Source organism: Meleagris gallopavo, chromosome 7 (assembly GCF_905368555.1).
Source record: "Meleagris gallopavo chromosome 7, MGAL_WU_HG_1.1, whole genome shotgun sequence".
Classification (NCBI taxonomy): Eukaryota; Metazoa; Chordata; class Aves; order Galliformes; family Phasianidae; genus Meleagris; species Meleagris gallopavo.
The window spans coordinates 11,878,614-11,903,488 of NC_139410.1; the positions used below are offsets into that span (position 1 = coordinate 11,878,614).

Here is a 24,875-nt window from a genome sequence, read left to right on the forward strand (position 1 = left end):
TCTTGGTTTTCCTGTAAGTTAATCATCTGATGAACCTAACTTCTGATTGACAGGACAAAAAATAACAAAAAAACACCACCAACAAAAAATTCCAATAAATTTTCTTTCCTCATGTTTTTTATTGATTCCCTGTTCTCTATAATTCTCACAAATGACTTAATTCAGTCTCTTACAAAACCTGAACAAAAATCTGCAAAGTAGAAAAGTAAAGGTACACAGGGTGATCTCAAAAAAAAAAAAGAAAAAAAGAAAATAAAAAGCCAGAGACAATTCTTCAGTCAAAAATAATTTTCTCTAGTACAAAATTTAAACCACACAGAACTTGATTTTCATTTAATAATAAGATCACTTTATGTAGCTTAAGCAATGTCAGAATTATGTAAGAATATTATATTTTACATTAATTTTAATGTCCCCATAGTAGTAGATAAGTAAATGACAACCAGGCCCTAACCATTACAAAACATCTTTAAAACATCCATTTTAACATTGTGTGTGGTATTTGCTACTGAAAGAAAACAGCTGCTCTCTTTAGGTTCAGAACATAAGATGCCACATTTTGTTAACCAAGGGAATTGCAGATCTCCAAGATATATTCTTTATCCATAATAGACAGCCTGCTGATCTAAAGTATTTCATGGGACACGAAGAACACCTACTGAAACATGCTCAGTTATGATCTAAAAAGCTTTTCATAATTAATCCATTAGCTGCTTCATCTATAAGTTTGTAAAAGCTACTCAGTCAGCTCCATAAGTCACCATATTAAAGATATGTTTTTATTAGCTTGTTTTCAAGCCATACCTGCAATATACAATGTGAACTGCAAATATCTTCCTTAAGTTTTGCTGAACAAACTAGCACTAGCTAGCATGCTAGAATTTCTGTATTTTAAAAAATGTCAGTGCGTAATATTCAGAAACAAAGGAGGTACATACAGAAGAAACAGAGTGCTACCAGACAAGCTCAATTTTATACAAGCACTTTTAAAGAAGAAAGAATACTAATATGCTTTGGTGTGAGGGAGGCAGGCTGAGGACATGCACAAGAAGATGGTTGAATGTTTGAGAAAAAATGATAAAAATTAAAACTGAGAGTATATATGGCTAGATCAATGTTTGCTGAGATGAAAACTGTATTTCTTGAAATGAATAGGAACTAAAAGGTGGCAGAGAGAGCAGAGTAACTGAAATTTCTGAAAGCCAGTATCTTCTGAATACTATTCAATAAGAAATAAAACTCACTCCCTAGGAGCATGAAGGAATAACAAGGCAGAAATTCATGCTCCAGTTACAGACAATGCCATTAGGATGACATTTTGCAAAATTCCTACAATGTGACTGAATTCTACACTGGAGAGATGCAGAATGTTTCTGTAAACACACATGGCAAAGAAAAAATGGAAAAACAGAAGGAACAATCAGAGAAAGGAAAGATGGTTAAATAGTTGTTAAAAGGCAGAAGAAATATCTAGAAATACTGATCACATGAGAAAAAGATGGGGATAGCACCCTTGCTTTGGACATGTGCAATGTAAACACTAACAATGTTATTTCTATTATTTAGCATTTTCAGATGGTTATACAAAAATATTATAAAACACTTTCATTATTTTGTGTATTATAATTATACTCACCTAAATTTTCAACAAACAATACTTTACATAAAACATAAAATATAAAATACTGTTTTGCTTCCTCAAAGCTAAACAAACCAGTCATTGTATTCATCACTATCAGAAAATCCATCCTGCCTTCACTGCAAACACAACTCTGAAAAGCAACAAAGTCAAATTTTCCTACAAATCTTACGTCCAGCTCATGTGTTCTATGCATTGTCAAAATTACTTGTAAAAAATACAACTATGGTATCTGTATCAGTGGTACCCTGCTACAATGGCAATTTTGTCTTCAACTATAGATTTAAATAGATACAGATTTAAAGAGGAGAACATTCTTTAGTTTTTTTCCCCAGTGTGTAAACGAAGAAATTTGCAGCTTCAACCACTTACAGTTAGATGCATTTCACTAATGTAAACTCAATTAAACTTGTTCTTAAGCAGTGACCAATACTCCTTCAAGTTTGAAATCCACCCTGATAAAGGTAGAGTCAGGTAGATAGAAGCATTGAGAAAAATGCCAAGAATAATTAATTTGGTGGTTCCTTACACATCCACCACACACTATCTTGCTACAGAGAAGCCAGAAATGAATTGTAAAATGAAATTTTTATAGCTGCTTATTTTTTAATCCTGCTATCTGCTAATGTTAACTTTTTAAATACAGTGCTAAGCTAATAAAATCAGTGATACAGTTTTCGGAAGACACACTGATACTTACAGCATCTACAAGATTCACCACAGATTTTGCAAAATTGTTTGTGTACGCATTTGAAGAACGATGCTTTTTGAACTATAAGATGAAAAAGAAGAACACAGTGAGAATGTAAATATTTATTACTGTTCAGTAACTTTAAAGCAAGCAAGGAAAATTAATATTTTAAGAAAGACTGTGGGGAAAAACTCAAAACTTAACAGCCTATATCTCGTCTTCAAGAATCCCTGGAGGATTGTTTAGCCACAAGAAATATCGTATCTAGAAGCAGAGTTCAAATGTTCGAGACAAAATTACATTGCATCTCTAGAGCCCATAAACGTGAGCTTGTAATGAGAGAACGTTGTACCCATTAGAAGTGTGCTTAACCTGCTGAGTTAAGTATCAGACCATACTAGCCACATTCCATAGTGTTAATTACAAAACCCAAAGTGGAGGCATTTCTCAGTTGCCTTGTGTGCAGCTCTCTGCAAGGGCATTCTGTCTTTACTATAGCACCAAATTTTTATGACAGTAGCATTAGTTATGACAACAAGGAAGAAGAAAAGGGAACACATGGTAAAAGTAAATATGCGTTTTAAGTGTCAAAAGAGTTAAGGTGACTATCAAACTCTTTTTTTCCCATTTTTATAGACTTCAGTGAGCTGTACTACAAGTTCTGCCTCCTATCTCCTATGCATGTCACTGTAATTGCTTATGTCTTTCCACATCCTGCCCCACAAATCCCTTCTGCCCAATATCAGTTTTTCCAAAGTCGCTGCCTTAGTGTCTAAGCATGAATTCATGACCTCAAAAAAACCTAAAATTATAAAACAAAATTGTATTACACAATATGATTTGCAGTCTTCAAAGTTTCCTTCTCCATGTTAGATAATATTTTTTCCACCACTTTAAATTCATTACTTTTGCACAAGCAATCTAGTTTCATACAGGCAAAATGCCACAGAGACAATCTAAGTTCACCAAAGTGTTTAACAATGGCTAAGACTCACTCATTTGACTGCAGAAAAGTGTTTGGTGTTTGTTTTTTGTTTTGTTTTTTAAACAGATGCAGGTGTTCACTGCCAGCTGCAGTACAAGTGCTTAGGATGCACACTGAGAATAGCAGCCATGTTATGGGATTCAGTTTGCTCCCTAGGGAACCAGGATACTAGAACAAAAACAATGGGGGAAGAGCTGTTCGGTTATCTTTTTTTTGATGCCATGTCAAACTGTCTCAGAAATGGAAAATTAAAATAACATACTTTGAAAATGTTCTTGTTTTCAGAATACTACTAAAATATTAGAATCAATATCAATATTTGATATGTTGTTAAACAGAGCTCCTAAAACAGAAATTAAGCAGTCAGCTTGTAAAGCGTTCAACAATTTAAAATACATTTAGATGTGTTTTTAGTGCTAGAGGAAGTGAAAATTTTGTGAAAAGACATACTGATTACTTAATAACACAACGTTCAAAGAGATTTAAGACACTACTTCCAACATGCAATCTTCTGCAGGAGAAATCTGCCCTCTACTGGTAAACAGAAATCCTAAAAGTCCACACACTCAGACTCATGAATGCTGCCTTAAGTGTATCTGTTTTATTCCTTGAAAATAAGCTTCTGAATCACTGACAACTCTGAAGCAAGTCATCTTGAGTGTTTGTGGTCTCAAGGTCTAACAAATAAAGCTTGAGAGGATGCAACAGTTAGCATCTGTTACAAGCATAAGTAACAGGATTGTTGTCCTGTAAGCATGTCTGTTAACAAGAGAGACCAGAGGAACCAGACATAGAAATGTTCTCTTTATAAGAAGTACCAACCACAGGTCTCAGACAAGATAAGAAAATACATGCAACTTTACTTACTATGCCTACCACTATATTACTAACATGTGAACACTCCTCCCCTAGCAGATAGGTTTACAAATCAAAATGGTTGAAGAAATCCTACTATTCTTGCCCATGCAAATTTCCTCCAAGTTGCTGATTTGATGCAGATTAAACATATGTTATTTTCAAGCCAGAGTATTTGTACAGTTTATAAAACAGTTCTGGAAAGGTTATATTATCTGCAAAATACTGCATCCTGCTCTGAGACTGACTCTTTAGCATTATTCTTCAGTGCTGACAAGAGTCCAAAACAACAAGAGTAACTGGGAAAACATCCTGCGGCATGATAGATTCAATGAACTTGTACAGAAACTTCAATATTGTTATAACTTGCAAATAAAATAAGCTGAATGTTCAAAAAAAGGTTTTGCACACAGAGAAGCAAAATCATATAAGAGACAAGTTGGGAAAGCTAAATTTCCTTAAAATGAGGCTCAAAATGAGGCAAAAATCAAGTTGTTCATGAGGAACTGCTATATTACATATATTTTGCAGTATAGTCTTTGCAGTATATTCTTTCTTACTAGAAAAAAAATTTAAACCTCTACCTAATATTTTAACCATGTGCTCTGTCCAGTGTAGCTACTGGACTCCAAGAAGGGATTATTTCAGACAAGTTCTGAAAGTATGTGTATCATATTTTCAGAATACCAAAGCAGTTTTGGAATCTACAAAAACACAAAATGAAAAGTACTCATAGAATAAACCACAGCCCAGGGAACACACATAACTCTTACCGAGAGTCAGAGTTACCTTAGTCTTACAGAGGAAAAAAAAAAATTTATTTTATTATTTTTTTTTTTTTACCAACTATGGGGACAGGTGCATTTCAGCAATAAAAAAAAAAAAAAAAAACAAAAAAAGCAAACACAAACAAACAAAAAAAACCAAAAACAAACAAAACAAAAAAAAAAAAACAAAAAAACCCCACAAAATTTGAGAGAAAGAAGGTAAAAGGAGAATATAATATATAACTTAAATTTAAGACCGTGACAGTAGCAATCAACTTTCTATCCAATAGTTCAGTGATTAAAACATTTCAATACTGAGACATGGGATTCCCAAAATGAGGAAACTGGACAATAATCCCTCTTAAAAAACACACTGCTCCATTGACAATTCTCTTTTCCATTTTAAATAGAGGTATCATAATGGCACTTTGATACCTTACCGGCATAATTTGTGAAAGCAATATTACAGATATCAGCTAGTCTCATTTTTTCCAGTTTATCCTCAATAATTACTTTTTTCCCCTATGTCATTTTAAACAAATAACAAATACTTTGTGAATCAAACAAATTGTATTGGTATTACAGCCTATGTCTTAGAGTATTATCACTACCAGCTGCTGATAAATGAAATATTGGACCCAAAAGGACTTGATAATGTATAGTATCATTCATCAGCATACAAATTATAACCAAAAGGAATCAATGAATTGATATACCTACCATTTTGTGGTCATTGACAATCATGAGCTCCAGATATTTCATTTCTTCAAAGACACCACGAGATGCCTGATGGATTAAAGAAATTCTGAAAATCATGAAGATGGAGGAATTTTCAAAAAAAAAAAAATGCAGCTGCTGATTTAACAGGATTACCTGTAAATGTTATGTAGAGTTTGTAAGTCTATAAGAAGTGAGTCAGACCTTCTACTATGGTAAATAGCTCCATTAACTTGGTGAGTTTTGATAATTGACACTGGCTGGGAATCTGAGCTGCATCATTTGGAATAAGTTTAGAATTTACTTTTTAGTTCAGTACAGAAGTCACCACTGCTTCCCTCCTTACTTAAACAAAGGAGAAAAAAATATCTCAAATGCTGGAAACTCTTGGGTACTATTCATCACAGATTTGAAGAGGAAGTTTCTAAAAATAGATGAGCCCTCCAAAAATAAGCCATGGATTGTACAAGTCAGTGAAGAAATACAAATTATTTTTCTAAAACCCAATTATTCCTCTTGCTCACATGCATATGCATGTGTAGATCACGAGGACTGTCAACTTTTGTTCTCTCAGTAACCCAGTCAAATTAGATGTCCTTATTTGGAGTTCTTTGATCACGCTACTTAACACACCAAGTGAAAATAAAATCAGCTACCTTCAAATAGCAATATTTCATCCAAAAATAATCTTTATCAAGCAGATTTAAAATCTAAAACTCACCCCACTTTCTAAAGTCATTTTCAGTACTAAACTTCTATTTAATTGATGTATAGTTTTGCTTTTATGTGAGTAATTTAATTGTTTGATAATTGTATTACATAGCAATGTCAAGCTACCAAAACATTTATTTTCTAAAGCTTCTGTTAACTCAAAGTCCAAACTGGATGGTTTGGGCTTTATTTTTATAAACGGTCTTAACTAAGGGTCACATTTGTACTCACTGCTCTTCTTCTTCTCCTTCTCTTCAGCCACAGTAGTTCAGAGATAAAGGGCCATTGGGAACTAGATCCAGTCTCTGTACAAATCAGAATTTAAGTATTTCATGGCATTATTTCAAACTACTAGTGTAAAGTCCGAAAAGAGATCAAGATCACCAAAGTTAGAATAACTTTTGATACTGAAAAGTTCATTCTTGTAAAATATGCAGTAAGTATTTCAATATCAAAACTCAAGTCACTTGGAAATCTAAATTTAGAATAAAAGCATGCAAGGGAAGATAGGAAGATTGTAGATTGGGCTTAGGATATATGTTTTCTTTCATTTCTAATTCTCAATAGCATTCCTATCACTGATTAAATTATATGATCTGCAGAAGAAAGTTGGTTGGTCTTCATAGATGAAAGTCTGTCAGTTGCTCTTCTGAAATCCATTGCAATAATTATTAAAAAAAAAAGTTTAGTATTTATTTTTCCAAGTGTTTCTAAATGATCAACAATTTTAAATATTTCTATTAGCTTAATATTCAAATTATTCAAGTTATACATACAACTATTTCCAAAATTGAAAAACTCATAAACAAAACCATACCATGGTCCTGCTGCTGGTTGGAGGCTTGTGTTCCAGAAGTTCTCTGGATGATATGTGGTCTACTTCTACTTTCCTGTTAAGAAAAACATGCAACATTTTTTTCTAATTAATACTGCGGAGTGAAAAGTAAGGCATTTCTTTCAATGTTTATCATTTTTATTACTTTTCCACAAAACACAACCACATTACCAATTTCACACAGCAGCAATTTGAAGCAATGTTTGCAATCCTAAGCAAATCATGGAGCATTTGTTGGCATACAAAACTCGGATATCAGAGATGTTTTTGAGATTGCTTGAAAAGTGTCCTTTAAAATCCTTAATGCTAGAGAATGCAAATCATTGATTCCAATAAATCAAATTAAAGAGCATACGTTTAGATGAAATCTTCCACTCCCAGAAGAAATGCAAGGATCCGTTTCCTATTTATGACAAAAATCTATCATCTTAATTGCAGCAAAATGCAAGAAACTAATCAATATGGTATCTTTAAGAGGCTTGTTCCACTGTAAGAGTTGAGTACACCAATAATAAGCAGCCTTTTAATGCATGTGTTCTTTAGAAGCCTGACATGCCCCAAATTATTGCATTTTGATATTTCTAGAAGAAACTTGTCTTTTCTTCTGTAACACTTCTTCTATAGAGGCTGCCAAAACATGCACTTTTTTTGAAGGGTAGGATGCTACTGTTCTGTAACTCCTGGGAGAGAAATGCATAATGAACTGAAGGAAATAAGAGCACATTTTTGCTGGTTTTGTTTTTGTTTCTTTCTTCTGGAAAAAAAATGTTTTATATAGCATCCACCATAGTTAAGATTAATCAAGCTGAATAATCTACATCCTGAAGCCTACGGCCAAGATATTACCTCACACAGGAAAAAAAATGAGTCTCTGAAAATTCTCTGTAGCTGTATTGTTTTGATCTTCAGCATTTTGGAAAAAAAAAAAAATTCATCTGTCCTCTTTTCATTTAGAATTCTACCACTTGAATCCTTAACAGCACTGGCAGACAATATCTCAGTTGTAGGATTTCTCCTCTGACTTTTGTACAGATACAATTGTAAGTATAATTTCAACAAATTTACACTGTCTGTACTGTCAGTTTTCAGCCTCACAATCTTTTTGAATACGTGCTACATCAAAATGTAGCTTAACATGGCTTAACACATAGCATATAATACAGCTTTGGAGGAAACTGAGAAATGTCATTCTTTCCAGTTGCAGCATTTTTCAGAGTCCATATAGGCTCCTGCACAGCCCAAGAGTTGATCAGCTAAACTATGATCCCTTTGAATGCTGATTCACCTTATTTGAAAGCTTCAGGAGTCAAAGATTTTGCAGATCTTTCTCTGGGCTACAAATCAATATTTAGAGTCACTAAAACATATAAATTCTGCAGCATTACATTATTATCATATACTGGTAAGTACTTGAATGAGGCATGTTTGGGAGCTGTGATACAGCGTGTGGAATAGACCCTGCAGACTAGGTGAGGTAGAAAATTCTTAAGGTTTACAACTCAGTGTTACAGAATCATTCTGCTGAAAACCACTCAAACCATTGAACCATTCAGGATGTAGAGACCTTTCTGGTTTTGTTACTGTCTGAAATGTAGTCAATTTTATACATAGACAGTTCTAGGAACAGCTGTGCTGTGATATACTTTATGTGAAGTACAAAAATAATTATAGTTAATAAGATTTTCGCATAAATATAGTCCTAAATACCATGTAAATATTTGAATATTATGACTAAGCTGGATCAGAATAATTAAAGTGACTTTACACACATACATCTATACTCAGATATAATTATCTATTTCATTAAGATCTTACTGGAAATATGGTAGATGAACTTGGATCCAATGGCTTTGTGAAAGGATGACTTCCACACCCTTCTATAAATTTATAAATTCTTTAGTTCAAGTACTAGAGCAAATGGATAGACACCTTTTGACAGTGCGTAGCCATCTGCTATGGAAAATGTCTTACTATTGTATTTCCAGCAGCTAAATGATTAACAGTGACCATGAGAAGGAAAAATGAAAAAAAAGCAAAGGAAAATGTTAGTTCATACTTGCACATTTCTTGTCCTAAGTCCAATCAGGTGTTTTAAAATACTTTTGTTTTTCATGTGAACACACAACACAGATCACTATTTTACTGATTTATCCTCTAATTTTTATTTGCTATTCCCTGGGCACTCTCTTTCCCAAACCAAGTGAAAATCAGATAAAAATAAACTTACTGCACTGTGAGTCAAATCCATCGGTTCTATCAAGTACACATAAGCACTGTCTTCAAACATGCCACTAGAACATGGAGAAACAGAACTGACATTTAGTATTACATGAGAATTAACTTGACTCCATCAAATGTATAAAAGCAAAATTATGGCTGAAGCTCTGATCAATATTAGAATAATTCCATATGTATACATATTATCATCATATGTGGCTAGAATTAAGTATTTTTTTATTATTTTTTCAGAAATCAGGTACATGTAATGGTAATGCAGTGATCAAAAACCAGAGTATAAATATTGGACCTAGAAAACAGGGAGCCATAAGGCAGATATTAGCAGCAAAATAAGGTAAGTTACACTTAACAGTAACTAATTATTTTTTTTTAAATTATCTAACAAAAAGAAAAATTCTTCTGTGGACTTTCATGCATTGCATACTGAGCAAACACACTGCCAGAGTACAATTCTTTTTCATTCTCTACTACAGTAAGTCATTTGAGTGAAATATTTTTTGCCACTTACCATATTCAAAGATTTCATGAGATATTATCAAAAGACTTTAATGATACTAAAAAAGGTGTGAGCAGATTGACATAACAGGCACTGGTATTTTGAAATTTCAAGCATCTTTTGGTCTGGAAAATTTTAGTCCATCACATATTATAATATAATATTCAAGAGTAGTAACTAGTTAATAGCCTTGTTTGAAAAATGAGAAAGTGCACTTACTGAAGCCCATTACAAGTTGAAAGAGCAACTCTGGAATCCTTGATACCTCTGATATTTCCATGGTAGTAGCAGTGCTCTCCACCCTGTTCACGTTCAGAAAGAAGAAAAAACACAGAAAATTGCTCTGATTTCATGTCTATTGTTTAAATCTAAGGAGAAACACATCTAACATCTTCCATTAGGTAAAATTTCAGAGAAAGCAGCCTCTAGTTAAACTACATCCCAATTTGATATTAAAAGTTAAACTTGCCTGGAAAAAAGAATATTTTATGCCTTCAAGTTATAGTGTGAGTTATTCTCTTGCTGATGTCACAGCACACATTTTTATTTTTATTTTTTTAAATTTTCCCCCTCAAACGTATTTCTTTGCTGTAAATTGATGCTACAGAACTGTTATATAATGCAGGTTATATGAGCTGACTTGTTTCTTGATACCTGCCAGGTCCACTAAATGTATAAGTAATACAATGTTCATCAATTATCTGGCATGTGTATGGCTTCAATTTGCATTCTACCAATTCAAGTTTGATTTTCTCTCTCTAATTTAAGCATTATATCATTACACTATAGGTACCAGTTTTATTGATGAGTGAACATGGCTTGGCAGCACTAAAATGCACAGCTAAATTCTCAGTCTATAGCTCAAAAGAGTAATAAAAGTCAATTCTTGATTTTAACTGCATAAAATTAAAAGCAGATGCAAAATGTGACTATGTTAAAAAGATAGTATTTTTATGGTTTCATAAACTAATCAGCAGTCATATTTTAGACAAGTTCCTCCTCTTAAAAAAATAACACTGAAATTTCCTACAAGCATTTTTAAATGTTAGAGAATTAAACAAGCAAAAAGCAACCCAACAACCCCTCAACATTAGGTGAACTACACCCAAGATGCGAGTTCTCAAAAGCCTTAATTATACAAAGTGAGGGAGACCCTGCTGAATGCTGCAATACAGGATTTGACGAGTCAGAAACTGCAAGAATTAGGCAGAACAGAATTAGTGCCAAATATGTTATGAAACAGGCTTTCAGTGCAACTCTGAATACAGTCTGTCAGGTCTCCACAGGAAGGTTAGTCAAGCTGCAATATGTGTATGTACGAGGGGAACAGGACAAAATGAGATCAAAATGCTACAGAGAAAAATTGGTACATAAAATATTGAAGCTCTAATCCAGAAAAGCCTTGCTTTTCTAAACTCTAAACTCTAGTGAATGCTGCATGTTTTCCTCTGAATTCAAAGTGCAAGCTCCCCAGGCTCATCCAGCTCTTCATTACAGAACAAACTAAGTTGAGCTCTCCTCTCCTGAAGCAACTGGCTCCTGACTAAGCTCTCACTAAAGTGGGCACAGAAGCAGCCCAGCCATCGAAGGGGACTTCAAGGATGCTCAGAATGCATCTAAGAGACTGACAAGGCTTTGAGACCCTCACAAAACACAGTTGCAGTGGCTTTCACTGTTGGTTGTTTTGCGTTGCTTTTCGTTCCTCCAGAGTATAAACTAGTACATAAAAAAGCTTTTCCTCTGGCTAATGCCTCAAGTTTCCCAGGTCACTGTGAGGAGAACTGCCTTGAATCTCTTCACTTTCCAGAAACATGCTCTATCCCACATGTAATGACTATTCTATCTACAGCTACTATGTGCTACAGCACCCTCCCTGAATTCCATAAAACACACTGAAGCAGCTTCATTTTGTAGAAGACAAATTCCTGATCTCAGAAACAGAAAGCACAATTCTATTATCCAGAAGCAAAAAGGCTTCTACGACATATTTTAAGACCAGACTACAAATAAATGATCCAGATGGGAAACTGAGAAACAACTGTATTGTCTAATCATCATCTACTCACATACAAGAATTGCTAGCATTACAATATTTTCATGAAGATCTTTTAAATCTGATTTATTTTTAACTTTTTCCCTCCTTATTGCTGGACAGCACAATCACTAATCTCTAAAATTCCATAAAACACTGCTATATAAAGTGGTTAGACTGTTCCAGGCTTACAGAACTACTTGTTGCAAACAAGTAAAGCAAGCAACTAAACTAGCTTCGTAGGATTGATTCAACCTAGTAAACAAGTATATTTATTTTCTATCCATGAAAACTATAAAAACAAGACTGCTCTGGCTATAAATGTTTAGAAACAAACCAAAACACTATTCTGATTTTTCAAAGCATGTGTGAAAGAAAAAGATCTGGTGAACTTAGAAGCCTTTAAATAACAGAACTTCTGCTGCTATGAGTGAATGAAGATAAAATAAGAAAACTGAATGACAATGATTTACTTAAGTAGTTGGTCATTAATATCTATCAACAATAACAACTAAAAAGTCTTTTCAAAAAACTGTATTAAAAACCTTTTAGTAAAGTTGTCTTGCTCCCACATCAATTGCAAATGCAGCATTCACCACCATATTCTTAATTCTGGGGTTGTATATCACCTGAATTCCAACACGCATACTAGAACCATTTCTTTGCACTTACTATGACTTGAGGAATTAACAAAAAACGTCAATGCTCTTCAACTATGCACAGCATTATTTCTACTTTGAACCTTATTTAACGAGTTATTCAAATTCTGAATGAAGTTCCCAAGAGTCTATTCTGCACAATTCAATCAAAGTACTATACAAAATGCAACCACCACGTATTTACTTTTCTATTAGTGAGAATACTCAGAACACGCTTTTTAACAACTGGTGATCATTTTACTTGCACAAGCAGCTTTTCAATCTTTTTCTTTTTTATCGACTGTCATGCAAGTGAGAAAATTACTGTTTGTTCCCTGAAGTTTTCACTCTTTTAATAAAAAGCTACAAAATACAGTATTTTTCATCAAGATCTCACATATTTGCATCCGCATCCAGAAACAAGACAATCATTTTTTTCAAGACTAAAAAGGATTATAAGATACTGTAAAAAGCTTAGGATGTAGTTCTCATTTGATCTGCTTAATTAATTGTTTGTGTATTTTCTGAACTTATAATGAAGACTTTAATGCATTAATTAGAGTTATAAATTAAAGCTAAATTATTGTTTCTAAACAAATCAATTGAGAGAAGATCCCCTAGGAAGCATGGATCAAATTACTGCCGCATGCAAAGGCAGTACGTTTGCTCAGTCTAAAGTTGCAATATAATTTTCCAGTCAGATTCATGATTCAGCAACCGCAGTGCTCAGTGCAAGCGCTGCAGCTAACAATTGCATGAGCTTGTCCAAATTCCAAAGGGATCTCTTTTCTTGCATCATTTAGCTTTTTTGCCCATTCTGCACAGTACTGAGTCTTAATGAAACAAAATCACTTTTTCTTAGTATGTCACGTGAAATTATTTTCAGTAGAATACAAAACAATTCACTGCAATAATTAGGTTGTGATGCAATGGTTTTGTTTTGACCTAATCTATCTCTTATTTTCAATTCTCTATAGCAAAGGCAAAATAATCAGGTATCTAATATGTGGCCAAAAAGTCTCACTTCACGGAATGCATAAATATAATGTAATTGCTTGCTCTTCTCCAATCTAAATAAAGATATGTTTCACATACAACAAGCTCACAACAAATGTTCCAGCATTTGTATCAGCTATGAAATAAGTCATTGGAAATGTATTTTATAATGTTCCTTTGAACTTATCAGTCTTCATGTTGTTCATACAATCAAAAGTTGATTCCGATTTCCATAGTGCTAAACTATCTTGCATAACTTTATGTCTTTGTATCAACAGCTTATTGGCACTGAATTCGACTTAGCAGCCAGTTTCACAGAATCACAGAATTGTAGGGGTTGGAAGGGACCTCTAGAGATCATCAGTTTGACAGACTAAATTAATTAGATGTCAGGTAACATGCTAGCTTTCTAGTAACTCCAGTTAGTTACGTTTTTCATCTTTTTTTTGTTTGTTTCCCAGCTGTATAATTCTTACAAAGAAAAGTCACAGCAAGCTTTCTGTTTGTACATCTTGTATTTCCACTATCTGTTCCTCTTGCAATTTGTGCTATGTACATGTAATAAACACTACGCTAACAGTGACTTACGTCCCTCCATCCCCTACATTTTACAAGGCATAACTGCTCTAGCACTACCTGGATCATCCATCACTGCCTATTTCCTACCCAGCCCAGATGAACATCCTTATATGTCTGTAAAAAAAGGCTTCTGGTGTTTTGACCCTTTTTAAAAAAAAAAAAACACATTATTGGCATTGTTGCCCCAGAAATACCATTCTGATACATTTTAAAAGTGCAGTACCTTAGAAAACTTCTGTTTCCCATCTTCATAGTGAATCTCCACATAATTGGAAGATAACAAATCACTGTAAAAAACCGAAACAAAACAAAAAACAAAACATCAATCTGATTATTCTTTATGCTGCTATAAATGGATGCTTTAGTTAGAATCAAACCTTTTTTTTTTTTCCATTAAATAACCTTAAAAAACAAAAACCAAGCAGCTTGCGACCAGTAGATGCTCTACGAGACAAGAGTGTGTTCAGTTCTCCTATTCTATTTTAGTCTTAAAATTGATTATCCTGAACACATAAAAATAAAAAATCCAGTGACTTTAGAATTTTGCTAGCTGCCCATGACTGTTACTTTCTATGTGTATTCTTAGTTTGTTATTGTTTTCAGAAACATTTTATATTTCATCTAAAAATTATATACATTATATGCAGGAATGGACAAATACATACATGATTGTCCTGAAGACAACAGTGTATCTGTATCATTTGTACCTTGCTTTCTCATCTGCAAAAAATCTTAACTGCTTTCCAAAAACTTTCTTTAAAAATAATCAAACACAAATGCAAAAAACACATACTATTCCTTTTGTTTGTTTCACCTTTTCTTTTCAGACTCCTTTTTCCACTCTTGGTTTTGTCCAAACCACTCTGGCAAGATACATTTCTGAAGCATAAAATAAATCCCTGTACTGTACATAACATACAATTCTATTTTTTTTTTAGACACCTCCAATGTCTCATTCAGATCTCACCCAGTGAGCAGGTTGCAGCACAGCACCCTCAGCAAAGCATTTGAACATGTTAGTTGGCATCATCACATATGTGATATAAGCACATCGCTCAGTGTGGTCCAGACTTCTCAGCAGTTTTAAGGCCTCTAAGAGCCTTCCAAACAGAAATGTCATGAAAGCATCTGATAGGGACACAGATAAAAAAGTACTGCTGCTATGAATAAAAACCATCATTATGATAAAAGCCTGGTGTGACAAAATAGTTCTGATAGGAATTCATGACTAACAGGTACTTATAACATGTCTGAAAATGAGATACCCTATTAGCAATCCTGATAACACTGTTACTAATGGCTCATAAAATCAATTCTTCATCCTGCATTTATCAGGCATTAAATTTATCAGAGCTCCTGCTGAAGTCAGTTACCAGTGGTTCTCTTAAAAGTCCTTTTTTCATAGCACTAAGAGATCACAGTACGGGCAAAATATCAATAGCCATGAATCATTACTGAAGTTTAGATCTAGTATTAGATATGGAGGTTGGCAGCCCTGCCTGTGGGAAGGGGGTTGGAGCCTGATGATCCTTGCAGTCCCTTCCAACCCAAGCCATTCCATGAGTCTATGAAGTCTCTCATCATTTGTTTTAACCTACATTCTTACAGCAGTACTTAGGTATATACACATTTGAAGTACTGCTTTAAAATTAAATTCAGGTGCATAAAATCATTTTGACTTTCTCAATATGCATCATGCTAAACTATAAATTTTCTGCAAGAAAACACAAACAGTATGAATAGCAGAAGTACCTGACTTCAGTACAAATATTCACTACATTTAGCACAAGGTTTAAAGCTTCTAAAGAGGATTAGATATACAAAGCACTTAGACTGAAGAGTGTTGATAACATCCTTTTCTTCTTTGTCTTTTTCATGAGTATTATAAAGACTGCTGTCCTCAACTACTTAAAGGGATGGTATAAACAAGACTAGAGGTAACAAACACAAGGGAAAATGGAAAAATCTATGAGGATGGTTAAAACCTACAACTATACTCAACTAGAAAGAGCCTTAACCAACTGGACTTGATGATCCCACTTCAACCTCAATCATTCTTTGCTTCTAACTGTGCTCACTAAACACTTTGATTAGTCTTTGATCACAGCCAACTGCAGTCTCATACAGTAGATGAGTATAACCTCAGGAGGTGAGGTTGAACTGACACAAGGAATAAAACTGCTGTTCTTGCAAAAGTCACGTTCATACTTTAATGCATAAGTTTTCCTCAGCTGAAAGTTGAAGTCTTAAAGCTGGCTGCTTATATTTCTTGCCTTGTAAGATAATACCACGTGCAAAGGCCAGAGTTGCTCTTTTGATTTTATTTGGGTGTTTGTTTTTTTTTTTTTTTAATACAAATCTTAAGACTACTAGTACTGTTTTCTCTTTGCAGTGAGATTTTTGAAGACATTCCTGCTTCATTTGGAATTCCAAATTCCAACTTCCATTTTGTTTCCTCAAACCAATGGTAGGATCTAGATTTACCTGTTTCCAAATCAAGGAAATCTTTTTTTTTTTTTCTTTTTTCTTTTCTTTTTTTTCTTTTTTTTTTTTTAATCCTCTCCTAGCCATGATACGTGACTGATTTCAAAACTGCTTTCACCACTCTCCAGTGCTTTCAGCATTTTGTTGGAGTCGCACTGAGTGGTCGCTCACTGTATCCAGAGTCACAAACACATGTAACTTAATTACAGGATTTCTCCCTCAGAATTGTCCCATTGCATGTGATGTAAGAGTTACTTAAAAGTTCTTTTGTCTACCCTTCACAGAATCTTTCCAAAATTCAGTGTTATTTTCCTGGATTTTGCTTGAGCCACTCTCATAATTCAGTTTTGTTCTTCTCCAGTCTTCAGCTTTGCATTGCTTCCAGCTATAGAGGGCTTCCTCATTCAGGTAGTAAACCGAGTTCTATAGAATACCCAGCATTATATTCTTATGACAGAATATTCCTATATATATTTATATACATAAAGAAAGCATGCAGTAGACAGTGGTTTTTCCAGTAGACTATTCACTTTCATCATCATTGACTTTCCAACTCTAATGTCTTGCAGACCTGCCGGATACAAGGCGTGTTGATAAAATTCTCTGTACTGAGCAAATCCCCTCTGAAGAAAGCTGGGGCCTGCTACTGATGATATACTTCCCAAATACCATGCTGTGAACAAAATGCATTTTAATTTGTCAGCAATCCACCTGATAAATACGACACGATCTACCACCTTAAAGTTGGTTGATTCACAAGCTGCACTATAGCAGGGTATTTAGCACTAGTTGCTGATGGTTTTTGCCAAAATTAACCACCAAAGTATTAGAAGGGCATTTTTTTACTTAACATTCCCCACAGGAAATGTTCTGTTTATATATTCAATTGAAAAATATCAGCCATCTTCTCCTTAAAATAAGCTTCTATCCTGCTTGATTCCTGATTTTTGCTAGCCACCTTCTTACCTAGCATGCACTTTGCATCGCTTACAGATAATTGCTTTTTGTCTGAAGCTTCCTTCGTTTTCTGAAATCCTGTCATAATTGGGAAGAAAAAGCATCATATTGAGGCAGGTCACCTTGTATCACTTATGTGTATTTCTACTACCAGTCTATATTAGCAAACATTGAAAAGAACACATACTTCCAATCAAACAGAAATTCTTTAATGTATGCTGCCAATTTCAGACAACCAGGATCTTATTCAGAGGAACAGGGAAGAACAGCAGGGGGACAGTATATCTGCAGGCATTTTTAACATATCTTTTCTATTACACACAACCAGTTGCTCCTATATTAACAAGGATCTGCCTTGTTCTTCGTACTGGTAGTAAAGTCATAAAGTGGAGAATTACACATAAATTAACTTTTATCCTTCATTACTATTGCCAGAATGCTTAAAACTTCTTTTGAAAGGCAGCTCTGAGTTTCAGAAAATATTTGTTGTGCCTCATCTGCACCAGACTGTCAGTTGACCTATTCACATTTTGGTTAGCAGAAATGCAACTGGTTTACAAATTTGTTTACCCCAACAATTGTGTAAGTTATGGTCACATCAGAAGAAGGCCTATTTAGACTAGTACCACCATGTCAGCATGACTTAATAATGAACACTTGCAACAAACTGCAACCAAAAATTAGACATGATGCACAAAGTCATGGAAAAAAAATGAAGTAGAGTCTGCTATGTCCTCTTCTGCAGTTCCCTCCATGCTACCTTGCTTGTCTTAGATAACTGCTTTTACAGAGCTGCCTCACTGTCTCCTCAGTCATGTTGAGAGATGGCTTTAGACACACAAGCAAAATAAAGAGCCATGGAAATGCCATTCACGGTTGTTAGTTTCTTTGAAGACACAAGCCAGCTGTTAAAGCAGCATATGCTTTCTGAGGAGCTGACATCCATATCCTTGGCACACATTTCACTTCTGTTACTACCAATAGAAGAACGGACATGTGAGAAATAGCTTACCTCTGCTGTCATCTAGCTATACTTATGAAAAAAAATGATTACACTAGGTAAAGGACATAAGATCTCATACAAAAGTAACTATGTTAGCTTCCAGGAACTCAGCATGCAGGCCATGGAAAAAATCATACTACAGATTAATTACATTTTTATCTTCTTCAATTTCCTTTACACTAACTTACCACCAGTCATTTTTTTGAAGTACTGTGAAATGATTCAAGTTCAGAACCACACTTAGCAATCATGTTGAGAACCTTCTTGTTAATTACTTAACAAAAAAACACATCTGTGTTATACGTTACTTCTGTATTTTCCCATAAGTGTGCAGAAAAGCTAATGACAGCAGAAGTTACAAATGCACTTTCATGCAATAATGATTATTTTACCTGTCATTTCGTATTGATTTTATACTTCCACGTAATTCCAAGTAATTCTTAAACTTTATCAGTACAAACTTTCAGTGGCACAAAAGCTCTCTTCCATTTTTTAGACCAACAGTTCCCTATATTTAGCTGATGACACATAAGCAGAAGTGATATAAACAACCAAACCAACACTGACCTTTATTACAAGTTCGACTTTCTTGACCACAGTTGTCTAAAATTACTGTGTACTTTACTGGTAAATACATTCTAGGCTGTACCCTTCAGCGCAGCCAAACCACCGAGACTCCCATTTCATTAGGAACTTCATGATTATAGTGACAATAATACATTCTCTGGATCACTAAGAACTAGCCAGTTGTACAAATATTTGCAATATTCCCACATGGCAACTTGAACAATTAAAATAACATCTATGTGACAGTTCATTGATATACTAAGAACAAAACAAACACCAAAAACAAGAAAATTGACAGCTTTCCAATACTGGTGCTACTGTATGTTCACCATCTATAAATGGAGCCACTGACATTTGTACACATCTAGACCTTCAAGCACATGGTGGCCACAAATGAATACAGATATTGTTGTGCAGAATATGAGACAGACATGTGAATGAAACAACAAAGATGACAGCAAACATCTCTAGCCACAGTCCAACACACTGAACTATGCTATAGCAGGATGCAAATACAAATGGTGTATATATCATTTTCTGTAACATTCTGCAAATATAGCAAGCATGGAAATATTGTAGCAATATGGGAAGTAAGTTAGTAACACCTATCAACATTTCACTGCTACATATAAGGATTGGTCACTGTAGGTTACTGTGATCTATGGTGCTATCATACAGGTTTAGAAGGTAGTAAAGTCATTCATTCTGCAACTACTTCTGTTGTAATGAGACATTTTTAAAAATTCCACATAAAATACACACAGAAAATGCTATTTTTTATTCTTAATCACTGAGGTGTTTTTTAAATTACCATAAAATCTGGTAGCATTAAGTTTTAACAGCCAGCAATTTAATTATAGTTGAACTGAACTACAGCTTTTAAATCCATAATTGTAACAATCCAATTACTGAATGTATATTAATATTTTTATATTAATATATAATTAGTATTAATATAAATACTGCTTTATATTAATACATATATTAATATATAAATATATTAATATAAAGACTGCTTTACAAATTTAAACATAAATGTAAGTTTTAAACGCCTTTAAATTGCACTATTAGGTTTAGGCTTCTGAGGACCATATTATTGATTTATATTTATCATCTTTATGCACCATTATCCTTCCTAGGTTACAAAGTTTTAAAGGCATGTTATGGATGCCAGAAAGGGTAATAGCAACCTTGCTTAAAATAGGCCACATGTTGTTTTCTATTAATATAACTTGGACAACAGCACTTTTCTGTAGATCCTGGAATTTCACATGCTCTGACCTTGTGCTGTAAGTTGAAGACAATTAGAACAGGAAAGAAAGAAACCTCAAATTGTGCACTTACTTATTCAAAGTGAGGTCAAGGATGAATTTGGAACCAAAGGCCTCAATCTGGAAACTTGCCTGGGCCAGATGTACAGCCTGTAAACACGAATACACAGCAATGCTATAGAGCTTTGCAAAACACTGTAAGCTGTCAGAAAGAATAATTGAGCTTTATATGCAATAAGTATTTGTGACTAACATCAGTAAAAAACAAAGTTACGGAAACCACGTTCATTTTTTCCCAACCAACCAAATTCAAATAAATATCTATGTTTTGTCATAGCCCAATGGCTATGAAACCGAAGTAATGCAGTATACTGTTCTTTTAATTATGTTTATTGCATTTATTCACCTTAAAAGGCCCAAAATAATTAAAGCATTTTGATAAAAGCCTTCTTACAAGAAAATCAGGGCAAAGCTCGTATTACATATTATGAAGGACTTATTTCAAAATAATCCATTCACAATTAAAGGCTTTATATCTGGCATTATAACCAAACCAATATATATAAGACTGATTCTACACAAAACAAACAAAATGACATTAGCTAGTCTCACATAGGCAGTTAACTTTAAAAATATTCAATTTCTCTCATATAGACTGCATACTTCACTTTTTTTTTTTTTCTACTCTTAGATGTCAGCCACAACAGACATTCAAAACACCTTCAGCTGTTTTCTAGAAAAAGAAAAGATGGTCCAAGAATTCTTTTTTGTGATGACTGTGTTCTAGCTGGGCAAAAGAGATCAGATCTGAACTTTACTGATAATATTCTAATCAAAACATGCTTACTTATACACTAATAAGATACAAAATAAGTAACTAGATAAAGTTGGAATATTGTGCCCTCTACTCAAAAGACCAAAACATATTGCTTTTAATTAAATTTAATTTAAAATTTTAATTTGTAATTAAACACTACAATAAATATTCAGATACATCACAAAAAGTTCTAGCTGTTTATTGCATAGCATAGGTAATCTGAAGGTTACATTTTACAACCCACAAGATGTGCGATTCTGGTTTACCTTTGGAATTTTTTCCACGAACAATAATTTCTTTCTGTTCCTCTTCCATTCTTGCACTACATGGAGTACCACTGATTTTCATCTTCTTTTTCCTCAGCAAACGTATTCATATTTCACAAAATTCTTCAACATCAATTTAAAAATCTGTTTCCAAAAGTTGCTACAGCATCTAAATTCAGCTTTGGTGTTTCCGTTGTTATTTATCACTCTTTGTCCCCCAGAATTATTATTTACCTTTCAACTAAGAAACTTTACAAAGCTTCTTCAAAAACAAATCCACACAAAATGTATGGTTACAAAACAAAATGTTCAGTATTAAGCAGCCCTCATCCAAAGCCTGTTTTCTTTTTTCCTTTATTAAAATATATAAGAACTCTAAACAATAAATTTAAAAGTAATATTGCTGGGTGGTTGATATCTACAATAATACGAGAACCAGTATCAAGCACTGATCTTTTGGTTCATTTCTTACTTGTTTTTTGTTATTTTGTAAATGAAGGGGTTGTCTCAGCAGTTCAGCAATTTGCTGAAATAACACTGGACTGGCAAGGTGAGCTTGCAGATGCTCTGAATTACCAGGTTGAAAGTTTGAGTACAAATAGAAGCAGGAGACTTGATGGAGAGTCTGTTTCAAGGATTAAATTTATGCAAAAAGTGATCCCAAACATTACCTTCAAATTACGTTGAACAGAAAAGTAATATCAAAAGTGACTACTTATTTCTTCCAGGGTTAGTTTAGAAAAAAATAAAGTAACTTTTCAGTTTGGTCCTAGTGCAGCATTTCTTCCACCTCCCCTAACAGACTAAGCATGACTGAAAATATCTGTTCTTTTCAAAACACTCTTTAGAACACCAGCAGTATCAAGGCTAAATCATCATCTATGAGAGAGACAGCAACTACTTAGTTTTCTACAAAGTACTTTTCTGGTTTTAACACTACTATGTTTTGATTGCCAATTATAAACCAAATAACTAAAACTCCTGAATATATTTACATTCAGGAAGATCAAGCACTGTTTCAAGCTACTTAACCAATTTAGGAAATGCTTAAGTAGGGAGGATGATGTATCAACTCAATAATAAAACATTTCAAAAATGCTTGTTGGTAATTATATCTTCAGCTTTTGAAACCTGTGAAAATCCTAAAGACATCACAGGTACCAAAAGTTAATGCATGTATTAAAGAAACCATATAAACTAAAGATTGGGAATTCCATCAAGTTCTATTAATTCCAAACAGCAAATTCAGGTTCCTAGAGGGCCCTGACTCAGCAATTGCTAGAGGATGGAAAACATTCCAGGCAATAGCATCTCATGACTGTTACACCACATAGTCCTTCCAAGACATCTACTGACTGCTCTTCAGGACAGCTTGGTAGAATCCAGTCTGACCTGCTATAGCTTTATTTTGTCCACCCAACCCATTTGGTGACACATGTAACATTCTTCACTGAAATTTCTAACCTACCAACCGTTTCTGCAACTTAAATTACTTAAAGAGATTGTATTCTCAGTTGAAAGTATTACCAGAAAAAGGTTCATTCAGTAGTATTAAACATAACATTAGTGCTATTTCTGAAAGCAATTACTTCTGTACACCTATTACTGTGCTTCACTTACAATACACGTAAGTCCATACACATAAGCAATTCCTATAAAGTAGCTGACAAGGTAATTCAGCACCCTGCAGTAAGGCATGTTCTCCAGCAAACTCAGCTCTAACCACTGGTTATAAAAAGAACACCAGATTTTAAGTCTCTGCTGTTCAGCAAAAGCACTGCTTTGAATTCAGGTGAACATAATACTTCACTGCTGCAGTGAAATACAGACCTTGTTCATCCAGTTTAATAATGTATAACCACGTATGAAAGCTATGGGCCAGAAATCAGATAAGAATAATGAAACTGTTTTATCCTGAAGCTGACATTTTTCCTATAACAGGCTAGCACACAGAAAAGCACCAGTGAGTTGTCACCGGTGTTCTAGCCATTACAATTGCTGTGTATCATCATGATGGGACCAAAGTATTTCAGAAAATTATCTGCAATGAGGTGTATACAAGAATCATTTCACTGTATTCTCCTATCAGCTAGTACGTAACTCAATGCCTAAAGTATCATTTGAAAAGACTATCATCTGAAAGTTGGTGCTCTTTTCATTTGCACATTATACATCATCCTGTGTACCACTGTAATGCAGATTCTTTACTTATGTACACAGGAAACCAAGTACTCTTGTACATGTTTATTATTGTAAAATCTCTGCAGAGGTGCCTGCTCTGATAGGTGTAGGCTACTTCAACTGCAAAGCAGCAAGATTCAGGACAATTTTTCTGCAGCAGACTTGCTGATCAAATAAACAGGAATGAGGTGAAGAATGGTGGGAGTCCCTCTTCCCCAACCTGAATTAAAACAAACAAACAAAGAAAACAACTATAAAAAACATTCACTGCTCTAAACGGTCAAATTACTCATGTTGTCACTGTGAAAAGAGATTCTTCATATTAGGAACATCCCAAGAATGCTGTAGCTTTTTGTGCAATGCAGCATCTCTGTTTCACTTCCACATCAAAAATCTATACATACACAGAAAGAATTCCAGTTTCTTTCATATCAATCATTAGCTTACTAAAAGTTTCAAGGTACGCAAGGACTAGAAGTTTGTAACTGGAGTCTAAGTTCCACTGATCCATGTCACAACTCAAAAGCTCATTTTTGTCAGTATGCTTGAGTACCATTTGTCTGTCATTCCCATCTAACAGATTTTCAGGAATTGTGTAACTATCACCACAAGAAGTGACACCTTCACAGTAAAACTACTCCAAATGCAAAACTACTAACTTCTGTCACAAGTCTTTAAACAAGCATAACAGCATTATTTAACTGACTCATACTACCTATAGGCCTTCTGCTACATACATAGAGATAACAATGTCCATGTGATAAGCTCTTTATCTGCATATAGCTCTGCTGACTGAAATAAGGGCCAAAAGTTCTCTCACTTTAGTAGGTGAGCAGAGGGCTTCACACCCCTACTCTGGAATCAGAAACCTAGATCAGGTTTAGATAGATTTTTTGGGATCAAAACACTTCTTGATCTAGACCTTCCTTCTGATAACAGTAGCAGTAAGCCACCAGTCTCTCACAGCATGATGATACTCAGCTACCCATATGTAGTGCTGACACTGGCCTCTAAAAAATCATATCCCCCTCTGGGTTTTGCTAACAAGACTCTACAAACTAGTGTATCCATACCTTGGATCACTTTTCTGTAGAACCTATTTGCCTATAAATACTAGACAGAACATATACGTTTCCTTTTCAGAAATATC

The 24,875-nt window shown here is 34.2% G+C and overlaps 2 protein-coding genes across 27 annotated transcripts in view; one reads left to right on the plus strand and one right to left on the minus strand.

Annotated features, from left to right (window-relative positions):
• Window positions 1–21,938, plus strand: part of DYTN (dystrotelin) — a 101,463-nt gene extending 79,525 nt beyond the window's left edge. For 10 of the 19 annotated variants that reach the window (XR_014884511.1, XR_014884515.1, XR_014884504.1 and 7 more), the window contains 2 exons: window positions 8,155–8,240; window positions 9,670–21,938. The gene's annotated coding sequence lies outside the window, so the exon portion shown is untranslated. The remainder of the gene's footprint in view (window positions 1–8,154; window positions 8,241–9,669) is intronic. The other 9 variants (XR_014884510.1, XR_014884505.1, XR_014884503.1 and 6 more) reach the window with 9 other exon arrangements.
• Window positions 1–24,875, minus strand: part of ADAM23 (ADAM metallopeptidase domain 23) — a 65,200-nt gene that overhangs the window by 32,958 nt on the left and 7,367 nt on the right. For all 8 annotated transcript variants that reach the window (XM_085228554.1, XM_085228547.1, XM_085228549.1 and 5 more), the window contains exons 3-10: window positions 20,535–20,611; window positions 14,403–14,466; window positions 10,154–10,236; window positions 9,428–9,491; window positions 7,183–7,255; window positions 6,597–6,670; window positions 5,658–5,723; window positions 2,340–2,411 (exon numbers count right to left, since the gene is read on the minus strand). In XM_085228554.1, the coding sequence (XP_085084680.1) occupies window positions 2,340–2,411; window positions 5,658–5,723; window positions 6,597–6,670; window positions 7,183–7,255; window positions 9,428–9,491; window positions 10,154–10,236; window positions 14,403–14,466; window positions 20,535–20,611 (573 nt within the window). The remainder of the gene's footprint in view (window positions 1–2,339; window positions 2,412–5,657; window positions 5,724–6,596; window positions 6,671–7,182; window positions 7,256–9,427; window positions 9,492–10,153; window positions 10,237–14,402; window positions 14,467–20,534; window positions 20,612–24,875) is intronic.